The sequence below is a fragment of the Vulpes lagopus genome, chromosome 24, assembly GCF_018345385.1.
Source record: "Vulpes lagopus strain Blue_001 chromosome 24, ASM1834538v1, whole genome shotgun sequence".
Classification (NCBI taxonomy): domain Eukaryota; kingdom Metazoa; phylum Chordata; class Mammalia; order Carnivora; family Canidae; genus Vulpes; species Vulpes lagopus.
In genome coordinates, this window is record NC_054847.1 from 58,263,102 (window position 1) to 58,275,688 (window position 12,587).

The following is a 12,587-nucleotide window of genomic DNA, read 5'->3' on the forward strand; positions in this document are numbered from 1 at the left end:
CGCACGGCATGCCGGGACTGTGCCGCTCCGATGCTCGCGCTGTCTGCCGGGACTCGTAGTCTTTCGCAATGGGCCTCGGCTCGTGACTACGCTGCGGACGGCGGCCCGCGCTGCATGCCGGGACTCCTAGTTTAACGACCCCCGGGCTTTGGTGCACCAAGGGAATTGTGGGACAGGGGGCGCGCGGCATGCCGGGAAGTCGCAGTGCACGCCGGGGTTTCTGGGCAGCGGCGCGCGCTGCACGCCGGGACCGCAGCCCCTCGCCGTCGGCGTTCCCGGGGCCCATGGGGCGTGGCCACAGCGTTCCCGCCCGGCCGGGGCCCCACACGCTCGTTCCCGGGGCGCTCCGGGCACCCGCGGCCGGCGCCGCGTCTCCCGCGTGGGTGTGTGTTTACACGCGGGCCCAGCGACGCACACACGCGGCGTCACGCGACGTCAGACGCTGTCCCGGAAGTCGGCGCGGGCCGGGCGGCGGGTGGAAGCCGGTGCCGGAGCGCGAGTTGCAGGGCGGTCGTCGTCGCCTCCTGGGCCGGGGCCGCCGTCCCGCCCCGCCCGCCCGCCCGCGATGGGCGCCGGGCCTTGAGCGCCCAGTCCGCCGACCTTTCCGCAGCGACCCCGCCCGGCCGCGATGGAGGCGCCGCCCGCGGGCCGCGTTCCCGCCGAGGGCGCCCCGCCGGCGGCCGTGGCCGAGGTGCGCTGCCCGGGCCCTGGGCCGCTGCGCCTGCTCGAGTGGAGGGTTGCGGCGGGCGCGGCCGTGCGCATCGGCTCGGTGTTGGCGGTGTGTGAGGCCGCCGCCTCCGCGCAGCCCGCGGGGTCCGCCCCTGCCCGCGCCGGCCCCGGGGGCTGCGTGCGCGCCGAGCGCAGGCTGAGGTCGGAGCGTGCAGGTGTGGTGCGGGAGCTGTGCGCGCAGCCGGGCCAGGTGGTGGTCCCCGGGTGAGTGGGGCTCGGGGGGCTGGGGTCCTGGGCCGGGCCCAGAGGGGCTGCCTCGGGGCCCGCTGGGGTACGGGAGTCGTCGGCTGACTGCAGTGGGTTCCCCGTCGCCGAGATCAGGTGCCGCCCGCGGGGGGCCCGCAGGAGCTTCCCCTGGGGCTTGGCGTCCGAGAGCGACCTGGCCCTGCTTGCCGCCGCCGCGGAGCCCTTTGCTCTGGCCTCCGCCCCTCCCGCTTGGCTTGCACTGGCTGCAGCATCTGCTTCGCCTCAGCCCCGCCAGACATCCCTTCCCCGGGCCGGCCGGACCCCAGGAGCCTTGTCCTGTGTCCAGTCGGCCCCAGCATTGTTTGCAGAGGGCACCGTGGTGGTGGGCCTTGGGGTCAGGGGCGCAGGCTGCCCAGTGAATGCAGGCACTCTCACTGAGCTGTGGCTGGCGTCCTCTGGAGGGAGAGGCTGGTTGGGCCGTGGGGGCACGCGGGGGCACGCTGCCGTCTTCGCTTTGAGGTCAGAGCCTTCTGACCATCCCGGGCTGGAAAAGCCCTGAGCCCACAGTTGTGGAGGGAAGCCCAGTGCTGGTGTCGCTGTGTAGAAGATTCCTGAACTGAAGGGCTCTTTCTCCAGTGACCCAGATGAGGCCCGGAGCGCCCGGACTAGTCAGAGACTAGTTGCAGCTAGTTAGTGAGAAGGTCCCGGTGCGGTGCTTTGATCACGTCCGCAGAACTAGCGAATCACAGTAGCCCTGTACGCAGCCTCACCCCTCAACCACCTAACTCATCTAACAACAAGTTCTCTGTGCTGAGAAGGTTTTTTTTTTTTTCTTTCCGTGTTTATGGTGTTTGAGGTTTAGGGGGTCTCCCTGCTGTGGTTCCTCCTGGGCGTGTGATGATCGGGTTCTCCTGGAGTGCGGGTATGGGTGGATGCAGGGAAAGCACCGAGCAGCCAGGCTTGCCTGGCTGGAGCTGTCCTTGTCCCCACCACTACGGCATCAGCAGGATTGCTCCTGACACATCCACGGTTATCCTCAGGCTGCAGTTAGTTGTAGGAACTGCTTCTGGTTGTGGTTGACTATTCTGATCTGTAACGGGATTGTATGTTTTTGTATCTGTGCTCAGGTAGAGGTAGGAACCGCATCCTTGTCCTGGGACCAGGATAGGGTGGGCAGGGTGGGCAGGCACTAGGGTCCCAGGGGCGTTGACACGTCCAGCACCTTGCCTTGCTGAGCTTCCCAGCAGCATCCTCCTCCATGCTGCTCTGTCCTTGGGCCGAGTCTCATCCAGAGAGTCCTGGGGTGGGGAAGTAGACCGAACGTCTTCATAATTTCCACCCGGAAAAACAGAGTTGAAAATATTCTGGCAAGACACAATCTGTCAAACTGAACTTGTGAATTATCACTTTATCTAATGATGTCTTTCCTTCTCACCTATGTGCTTTCCTGTCTGTTGTCATTCAGTGGGAGATGGTGCAGTCCCCAAAGGAAGATCCATGACATAACCTGGGAACAAGTGTGGTGGTGGGTAAGGACCAATGGGGGTAGGGGCAGGTGTGCGTGGTGTCCACCCAGCTCCCTGGGCCCCATGGTCTGTCCACAGAAGAATGTCTCCATCAGCCAGGGCTGAGTGCTGCCGGGCAGGGTGACGGTACCAGGCTTGCTTCATAGGCTTGAGGATGAAAGATCAGAGAAACTCCTAGGGAACACTGAGGGTCCAGCCAAGATTGTAAAGTAGAGTTAGGTTATATAGGGTTTAAAATTCTGAGTGCAGTCCACTTAGCGCCCCGAAGTGCTCATCTACAGAGGTCTTGTCTTTGGAAGTAAGGAAATTACTTTTCCATCCTGGTATTGACATCTCTGATGAGCTAGAACATTCTTTCAGTTAAATGATCTTATCCTTCCTTGTTGACATCTGCACCATTTAAAAGATTACTCAGTTAAAAACTCTTTATGTCTAAAATTGGGAGAATTGTCACTTTATTTAATTGAACCCAGTAAACAATCTGTACTTCAGATGAATTTGTGTGGGTTTTTTTTTTTCCAGTTTTCAATTAACTACAAAACCATTGGCCTTTTAACCAACTTTATTTGATATACATGCATGATTTATTTTTATTGCAGTTCTTTGGATTTTTAGGTATCTTGTATATAATCTTTTAAATAAAGACATTTGAAGCAAATGGGCTTTGAAGCATGATCGGTCTTAAAACTGATGGGTATGCTTTAAGAGGTTATAGCGTGTGTTACCATATTTATTTCCATTTTCATGTTTAAAGTTAATTTCAAAGCATATAATATGAAATCAAATATCTGGTTACAGAGGAACGGAAATCTTTAATTTCATGTGTTTTTTTGAACTGCATGAATACTGATAGTAAAGCCAAAAATGATAACAAATAATGTAATAATATGTCAGTTATCTCAGAAAAAGTGCTTTTTTTTTTTTATTTTGGGGAGTGAGAATCTAGACAAATCAGTTTCAAAGTATTTGTGTGGTAACTCAAAAACATATAATAATTTCTAAAGGTTGTAAGTAGATCTTACGTACTTCTTAGCACTTTATATTTACAAAATTCCTTAGAACTTCAAGAACTTGAGCTAAATGTTGACCTATTTAGTCTCTGTATTTTGAAGAAATTTAGAAGACATTCATAGCTTTATGGTGATGCTGTGGATTATGGGTGCTGGCTTCCTCCTGTCCTCACCGGTCTCTCATGCTGGCGGTGAGTCGGCGGAGTGATGGAGTTCAGTGTGCTGTGTGCGATGGCTGGTGCGTCCGTGCCCTGCGGTGCTTTCATCTGAGTATGGTGGGGGGTTGGAGAGCGGCTACTGCTTTTTAAGGCTGGAAGCATTTAAAATTGCAGGGGTGCATTCTGGAGATGATGTTGAAATTCTGAGGCCGTGGGTCCTCCCCTGCCCATGTAACCCAGCAGTGCAGGGGAGCCTTGGTGCCCCTTGCTTTTGAGACTTGGTAGGAAAATAGAGTTTTGTCAGAGAAGTCTTAGTAGGCCACACTGGCCATACATCCAGTTTTAAGAGAATTCTGTAAAGAATTGCTTTGTGGAATCTCACTGGCTAAGTCTGGAGATTTTTTTCTGACACTGGGAATGGGTGTTGCCCACTGTTTATAATTTAGTTTCTTCCGATGCTTTGGTTTTGTCTCTTATAAGCACACTCAATCACCAGGCCAGGGGTGGCCGACGTCGTCTGAAGTGCCCTGTCCTGGCTCTGAATGTGCCCAGCTTGAATGGCTGGGATGGTGCTTCAGTCACCACCGCTGCCCTGTGGCCTGTTGCTGGCCCATCACTCAGTCAGAGCAAGTGTACGTTTTCCCTTTTTTGTGAACATAATTCCAGGCCTAGAGAAAAGTTGCAGGAGTAGTACCAAGAGTCCTCCTATAAGGGTCACACAGATTTCCTGAAGGTCAGCACATTGCCTTATCTGCTTTACTCTTCTTCCCCCTCACATACGGTATTTTCCTTCCTAGGGTTGAGGAGTAAGCTGCAGATGTGATGTATTTTATCCCTAAAGCTTTCAGTTTCCTAAAAAATATTCTCTTAACCTAACCATCACATGATGATCAGAATCTGAAATAACGTCCATGCAGGGCTATTTTCTGCTCGTTAGATTTCCCCCAGTGGGCCACTCTTGTCCGAGGAAGCACAGGAAACCCCAGATGTGTGTTAGGGTCATCGTCAGAGCTCCTGGGTCTCTAGCGTCAGGTGGTCCCTCCTCTTCAATCTCATCATCAGCTGGTGGCTCTGCAGACTGGCTGGCCACCCACCCACGTCGTGCTGTGCGCTGAGGCAGGACTTGCTGGGGCCGTGTGTGTCCTGAGTGGGCCACTCAGGCAGCAGGTGTCCCCAGTTTGTCCTGTTCTGCTTTGTCAAGGTGGTGGCTATCATGAAAAGGTACTAATTTTCCTGTTGTTATTGTGGAGTATCTTGTGAGGGGTACTTTCTTCCTCAGTAAATATCTTTAATTCTCTCATCCAATGGCATCTTGATGATTCTTGTCTGAATCTCCTGTATTTTAATCAGGATCATCCAGTGGTGACTTTCTCCAGTCTGTCACTGCTTTTCCATTTCTGGGTTGGCTTTCTGCTGTAAGAACAATGAATTGAACCATGTGGACTCTTGGGGTCCTGTTGTTTGTACTGTTGTTTGTCCTGATGCTCCTGATGTCCCAGGTTTGGCCTGGAACTGACCCCGCAGGCAAGACCCCACCAGTCTGAGATCATGGCCGTGTTTTCCAACATGAATGGTATTGGGGCTCCTGCTCCTCAGCTCTGGAATCCTCCATTTCTCCAAGAAGTCCTGCTTCCTTCTCATAGAGAAGGCCCTTGAGGAAACAAATCTGGGTGCACGAAATACATTTTCCCCAGTGCCCTCATACTGAGCTGTGTGTGTAGAGTGGGAGGACGTCCTTGAGCTCTCCTAACCCACCAGGAGGAGGGAGGGGTCTGACCCGACATTTAGCAGCGCAGAATGCAGGGCACCCGGCTTCCTGAGGCTCTGCTGTGCCTGGTGCACCCGTGCCCTCTGGCCTTCCCGTCACAGCAGACACAAGCTGACACGCACAAAAGATTCGAGAGAGCTTGGGATTTGTGTATTTAGGGGAAAATAACTTTTTCAGAAATTGCATTTCATGATTTTTCTGTCGGTTTTTTTCAAGGACAAACCAGGAAAGTTAACATTTATTGGTGACTGACTTGGTGAAGTTCTGGGGCTGGCTCCTGGGCCAAAGCGTTTTCTCTAGAATGCCACTCCCCTCATGGGGTCGCAGTAGTGGCTGTTTGTGGGGTGGAGGGGTAGAAACACTAGGATCACTCCCTGCCTTTCATCCTTGTCTTGTGTCAGTATCTGCAGAGTTGAAATCATCTTATGCTGAAAAAGGACATTACTATTATTTTTTTAATATACTCTTTCCCTGGGATGCCCAGGTGGCTCCACGGTTGAACACCTGCCTTTGGCTCAGGGCATGATCCTGGGGTCCTGGGATCGAGTCCCGCAGCCTTTGGCTCAGGGCATGATCCTGGGGTCCTGGGATCGAGTCCCGCAATCCAGCTCTGTGAGGAGAGCCTGGCAGGTGTGGCCTTAACCCTGATGGATCCAGTTCTGATATGATGCTGTTTGGCTTGGGGGCCACTTTGCTAGATGTAGCACATTGCATCTTCTGACTTGGGTACTCTGAGGAAGTTGCCTGCATTTTGTCTTGCATCGGACGACTTGCTTGCCACCTCCTGTCTCCCTACAGCCTTCCTGGTGGGCTCCCCCACCTGGACCCGGCTCACCACCACATCCATGAACTGCGACAAACACTGCCAGGGTGAATTCAACTGCAGACCTTGTGTTTAAGTTAAGCAAATACAAAAATCCTCTTAATGTTCATAAATACGGAGTTTTGGACTCTTAACACTACAGTTGACTCATATGTCAAGGAGAGTAGACATCAGAATTTTGAAATGAAGGCTTTTTATAAGGGATTACATTCATTTGTGAGTTATCTGCATCTCTTACACGAGTCACGTGATGACACGCATGTGGTGTCACCACGGAGGGGTTCCTAGTAGAAGCTCACTTCATGTGCTAGTCATTGCTCAACATGAAATATTCCTTCAGATCTTTGGGTGATTGGACTTGACCTGAGTATCTCTTGAGAGTGGGGGCCTCCATGCGCCTGTCTCCCGGCCACCCTCTGACTGTTCTCCTCCCGGGGATGGAGCTCTGCATCGTCCAGGACAGGCTTACAGGATGACACCCCCAATCTGTTTGTCATCTGAACAAGACAGGCAGAACCCTTTGACCCTGGCATAGAAAGTTACGGGACCTTTAATGTGACCCGTAGGTGAAGGACTTTTTAGTGAAAGGTGCATATTCAGGCCACTTGCAGGGGCACGTGGAGGGGTTAGCACATGTGCCCCCACCTTGTATTCCTGCCTGACTACCCGCCTCTCTGGTTGCCTACTGGCAGCAGACTCTGCCTGGGACTCAGAAATCAGGCCAGTGCCTCCCCACTCTGTCAAGGATGCTGTGTCTGCTGGATCTTCAAGGTACAGCAGTGGAGGGTATGCTGTGTGTCACCCAGAGCAGTGGGAGCTGAGGGAACTTTGGGAGGAGGTGCAGCTCTGGGTTTGGGTCCAGACAGAAGGATGAGGCAGAGGTGGTTGAGTAGCAGGCTGGTCTGAGCAGAGGAAGCCCCTGTGTTGAGGGGAGAATCCAGCAGCACTTGGGAGCACTTGGCCAAGCCTGTGGGTCCCAGTGGCCGTGGAGTGGCACAGGGAGGAGCCAGGTCTGCAGGGTGACAAGAAGGCAGGCTGGCATGCCACCAGCTGTCTTAGCCCAGGTTGCCCTGCATGGGTGACCCCACAGCACTCTGCTGACTGGATGGTTCTGAGGACGCAGCACTGAGCTGCAGCACCGTGCCCAGGGTGCCCCCTGTGTCTCGCTGTGCTGCGCTGCCACGTGGCCCTTGGAACAGTCACCAATAGCTCTTCATCACCAAGTCTGTTGGCGTTGGCCTCGTTGGCTGGTCATCGGCCGGTGTAGATGTGCATTTTAAGTTCATAGTTGAGTGGGTTTTGACATGTGTGCCTGAAAACCACCACCCTGCCTGGGGTTGAATCCACTCTGGATTCTCCTGGGAGCACTTACACTGACATTCCTTTTCTTTCTCAAAATGTTTGTTCCCTGGCATCTGTTGTCCTGACTCCCAGCCTTTGTGAGCAGTGTTTTTATTTCTGTTTTTAGTTGATGTTCTTTTTCCTGCCTATCTCTTCACTGTTGGGGTTCCCCGCAGGCCTGCCGTCTGTTACTATGAGGTGGTTACATCCTGGCCTGGGACCCACAGCCCATCACACCTGTACTCCCGCCCTGGCCATGTCCAGGCATGCATGGTGGCTGGTGGTGCCTCTACTGCCCTTGCTCTGTCTTCCCGGCCGACTCACTGGTCCTTTTTGTCCCTGGTCCCTGGCAGGTTTCTTCCAGAAACATCCCAGAGTGTCCACCACAGCCCCGTGTCTCTGGGTTCACACTTCTCCCCGCATTTCCTGCCTGTGCTGCTGAATATAGAGCTTGTCTGGTCAGCCCGCTCCTAGCACCCTTGCAACACCACCTGCGGGTTCTTGGTGCTACATTCAGGGTTCCCAACTGTTAACCTCATAGCTGCTGCTTTCACCTTGCTCTTCACTTGGGACATCTGAAGCCTGCTGCCCCTCACCTGTGCAGCTTGGTCTCACCTGCCCTACCCTTGGCCTGCTTCCTGTCACCTTGTAGGGGGCCGTCCCAGAAGATTCCTTCTGCTAAAGGACTTTAATCCTCTAGAATTTGTCACACCCACCCACTTGAGGTTCCCCTTGAATCATGGTGACTTGGGTAAGACAAAGATTTCTCAAGGACCCAGAACATCTGATAAATTGGACTTGATCAAAATTTAAAATCTAATTTTCAAAAAACACTTAAGAAAATGAAAAAGCTGACTACAGAATGGAAACACCTACCTCACAAAGCATTTCAAGGTATTATTGGTTGAGCTAGAGACACCAAACGCATCTTCAGGTTAATGTTTCAGGACAGATTGGTGAAATCCTCCTGGTCAGGTGTTGACATTCCTGAAAACATATTCCCCAGCTCATAAGTTTTACTATAGAAATGAGTAAAGTGGGATGACTGGGTGGCTCAGTGGTTGAGTGCCTCCCTTCAGCCCAGGGCATGATCCCGGGGTCCTGGGATGGAGTCCCATGTCGGGCCCCTGCATGAAGCCTGCTTCTCCCTCTGCCTGTGTCTCTGCCTCTTTCTGTGTTTCTCATGAATAAATAAAGTCCAAAAAAAAAAAAAAGAGAGACACAAAGTGACACAGAATTTTAAACCCTGAAGACTGGTAAAAGAAGACTCAGCATTCCAGGGGCAAACAGCAGACTTTTGCCAGGTTCCAGAAGGCCTGACAAACCCTTCAGTAAACCCATTAACCAACAATTGATACACACTTTTGACTTTTGGGAAAGTGCAGGTCAGTCCTCTTGCCAACTCTGCTCAGATCATGTCAGTTGCCTTCCTGGCATGTTGCTTCTCCTCCTGCATGCAGGAGAGCAGGACAGGCAAGGGTGGGGCCCCAGCAGGATGCAGTCTAATTGCAGGTTGCTGGCAAGGTGGGCTGCTCTGTGGGCAGCTCCACGGGAGAGTGTGACCCTCATGTGGCAGGAGCCCGGCCAGGTGTCCGAGTGAGGGCTGATTTGGAGGTACCTGCCATAACGGTCATGATGCAAGGGTCCTGGACCCTGGCTGCCACTTAATGTGGGTGGTGTGGGGTCAGAAGAAAGGGTGAAGGGGCTGTCATGCAAGGATGTGTGTGGGGATGGGTATGGTTGGGTGAGGTGCTGCAGAGCCAGCCAAGTGCAGAAAGCCAACCGGGCTGTGGTCTCAAAGCCAGACCCAAGTGCCAGCTCCATCAGCAGCAGCACAGAACCTGGTGGGGGAGGGTTGACGAGATGCAGGGTGCCCAGAGTGGAGGGACAGTAAGCCGGGTTGGCAGGGGAGATGATGGGGACTACCCTTCGGCACACAGATCCTCCGTTTCAGGCGGGCAGGAACCTGGAGTGTGAGGATGTCTTTGACCGGGCTCCACACAGATGGGGAAGCTTTGTGTGGAGCGGTGTGGTCCCCTGCAGGACTTGGTTGAAAATGGGAACATGGGGCAGATTTTAGGTAGAGGTTTAAATGGTGCTGAAGCTGAGCGAGCACACCCAGGAAGGGGCTAGAGTGGCAGAGCACATCCCTAAAGAGCACCAGCACCTGCCACCTACCAGCACTATGGTTTGGGATCAAGCATGGGCTGTGAACACAGGGTAGCAAGTCTGGGCCCAGCCATTGGAGTACTGAATGCCTGGTTGTGAGTGTCCAAGATGGGAAAGGAGTAAAGGGGCCCTTGGTACGGGGTACCCATTTGGTACCTCAGCCCATGGAAGTCCTTTGTGGTCCAGAGCTCTGAGGCAGTGTGGCTAAGGAAGGAAAAGTGTGTGGCCATCCATTCTGTGCGTGGCACTCAGTGGTCAGCCAACTCTCGGGCCTCAGGGTGTCCGTGTGCTCTGTGGCCTTTGTGAGGATGCACCCAGCAAGGTCCTACTTCGCAGACACTGGCTTGACGGGTGCTCTCGGGCCCAGGTCTAGATGAGGCTCAGTGGGATCCGCAGACCCCTGTGGCACTGAGTTACAGGGCCGTGGAACTCCGACCACTCAGCCTTTAGTTTTGTATGCCACTTGCCCTACTTGGGACCAGGGTTTGATACAAGCATACAAAGGAAATTGCCATTTCTGTGTTGGTAAAAACCAGAAATATAATTATAGTTCTATCAGAAAAATGTCTGTGACTCATAGCTTCTCTGTGGACTGGGGACGCTACATGGGAGACAACATTTATCAGTGTTATCCCAGGTTGCTCCTTCCTGTATTAACAGCAGCTTCTGTGTTTATAATTTATCGGAAGTGTTAGAGGGGCTCGTGAGCATCCCAAGTCCCCTCTCCTGCCAGGACGTCCCTGGTTCCTCCAGCTGCAGCATATGTGGTTCTGTTGTGTTTGCATGAGAGAGATGCGTGGGTGAGAAGCCCCTCTGCTTCACAGCCAGGGGCAGGGCCCTGCTGGGCAGTGCCACCTGCCGGGAGGGAGCTAGAAGTCACTGGGAGAACCAGTGTGGGACCTGGAGGTCTATATGCTCCCTGGGGTTATGTGGAATCGAGGGGTTGTACTTCTCTCCTTCCCTAATGTGGGACCATTTTCATCTCTATTCTAGGGCGGTTCTGGTACGGTTGGAAGGATGTAGCCACCCGGTTGTCATGAAAGGCCTGTGTGCTGAGTGCGGCCAGGACCTAACCCAGTAAGTACTGGCCCCTCGGGCTGGGGGGCGGGGCCTCTGGGCATTTGAGATGGGGTGACCTACGGGTTCCAGGAGCCTCCACCTCTTATGGCACCCTCCTTATCTGGCGACTTAGGTCCATCTCCCAGGGAGGTGTTCTTTCTGGTTTTGTTTCCATAAGTTCCGAAGGCACCGGAGAGGTCTGATACTCACCCCCGTGTGGTCGGTTTGCTCTCCTTTTAGCCAGGCAAACGGCACATCTGTGATCAGCCCACACCTCACTGCTCCCGGGTCCCCTTCAGGTCCCCCCACCTCGTTCCTGGGCTCCTTTTCCACCTGTGGCAGGCGGTCACCCTCGGTAGACTTGCTGAGCAGCATGGACTGTCCTGTTTCGGGGGCTTTCATGTTTTGGGGCCACTGTTTCAGTGCGGCCATCACAGTTCATTTCCAGGAGATGTCTGTGAGAACTTTCCCATCTGTTCTCAGACGTCAGCCGTTTCAGCAGCTGTGGGCAGAATGAAACTGCACTGTGCTGGCCGTGAACTTCCCCTGCGTGTCAATTAAAATCGTGCCCTCGACGTCCTGTGTGCGTTCTGGGTATAGTTCTTCAGTGTGTTCATCTCCGTGTGCCTTCTCATGCCCGCAGGCTGCAGAGTAAGAACGGGCAGCAGCAGGTCCCTCTGTCCACAGCCACTGTGTCCATGGTGCACAGCGTCCCGGAGCTGATGGTGAGCTCTGAGGTAAGTCCTGCCTCTGGCAGAGGCTAAGTGTCAGAACATTTCCTGGGAACAGCAAGGAGCATCCGTGGGCCTCTCTCTACGCAGAGGCTGGCTGAGGAAGGTACCAGGTCTGTCGCTGTGATGGTTTCTGGGATAGCCACTGCTGAGACAGGTGGTCTGTGTGCACTGGGTGGCCCACCTGCAGTTTCTATCTTTGCCAGAGGGTTCTGCCCACTAGGGAGGTGCCGGCCCCAAGGGGTGTTGTGGCCGTGTGGTCTCCCTGGCGCAGAACAGGAGGCTGATGGACAGGAAGGCATTGTGCGTGCTGCCGTGTGAAGAAGAGTGTTAGGGTGGGGGGGCAGGCAGTAGCAGGTGGTGAGAAGTACTTGCAGCAGGCAGTGCTGGCCGAGTGGACGTGGTGTAGAAGGAAAAGACATGCGCTGTGCGCGTCCTCATGGAAAGGCTTGGCAGGGCAGTGCTTCTCTGGGGTGGGGCAGGTATATGTACTTGGAACCCTGTTTACTTCTCCCCTGTGTCCAGGGTCTCGTGGGCATTGCTGGTCAGAGGCATCCTGACACCTTGTATTCAGGGGCCGGGTGAGGGAGGGGTGTGAGGACGGAGCTTCTCCTGTGATGGGGAGGCAGGGCAAGCACCTGTTATTGTAAGTAGGTGAGACAGTTTCAGCATTAGTTTTACCAGATTTGTGCTCTTAAATGTTACATACCAGCTCTATTTTTTGTGGGAAAGACATGTCAGATACAGGATCCTGGCTTTCCTGAATTTTAAGCCAAATGTAAGTATTTAAGAGTGTATGGGGGATCCCTGGGTGGCTGATCAGTTTAGCGCCTGCCTTTGGCCCAGGGTGCGATCCTGGAGTCCCGGGATCGAGTCCCGCATCGGGCTTCCTGCATCCGAGGGAGCCTGCTTCTCCCTCCTCCTGTGTCTCTGCCTCTCTCTATGTCTATCATAAATCTTTTTAAAAATTTTTAAAAATTAAAAATTAAAAAAAAAGCATGTGAATGAGTGAGACAGACAGAACTGGAAAGTCAGATAAAAAGAGAAGAAAATGTCCCCCATTGTTGCTGCCATGACAGATTATCGC

General features: G+C 53.6%; 1 protein-coding gene across 4 annotated transcripts in view; it reads left to right on the plus strand.

Moving 5' to 3' along the window:
- The first annotated feature begins 327 nt into the window (after positions 1–327).
- CTDP1 (CTD phosphatase subunit 1) overlaps positions 328–12,587 on the plus strand; it is a 53,399-nt gene continuing 41,139 nt past the window's right edge. Inside the window, exons 1-3 of one of the 4 annotated variants that reach the window (XM_041739681.1) lie at positions 328–383; positions 10,704–10,787; positions 11,413–11,506. In XM_041739681.1, coding sequence (XP_041595615.1) covers positions 10,747–10,787; positions 11,413–11,506 — 135 coding nt within the window. In that variant the 5' untranslated portion in view covers positions 328–383; positions 10,704–10,746. Of the gene's footprint in view, positions 384–405; positions 934–10,703; positions 10,788–11,412; positions 11,507–12,587 lie in introns of those variants that run through there. The other 3 variants (XM_041739682.1, XM_041739679.1, XM_041739680.1) reach the window with 3 other exon arrangements.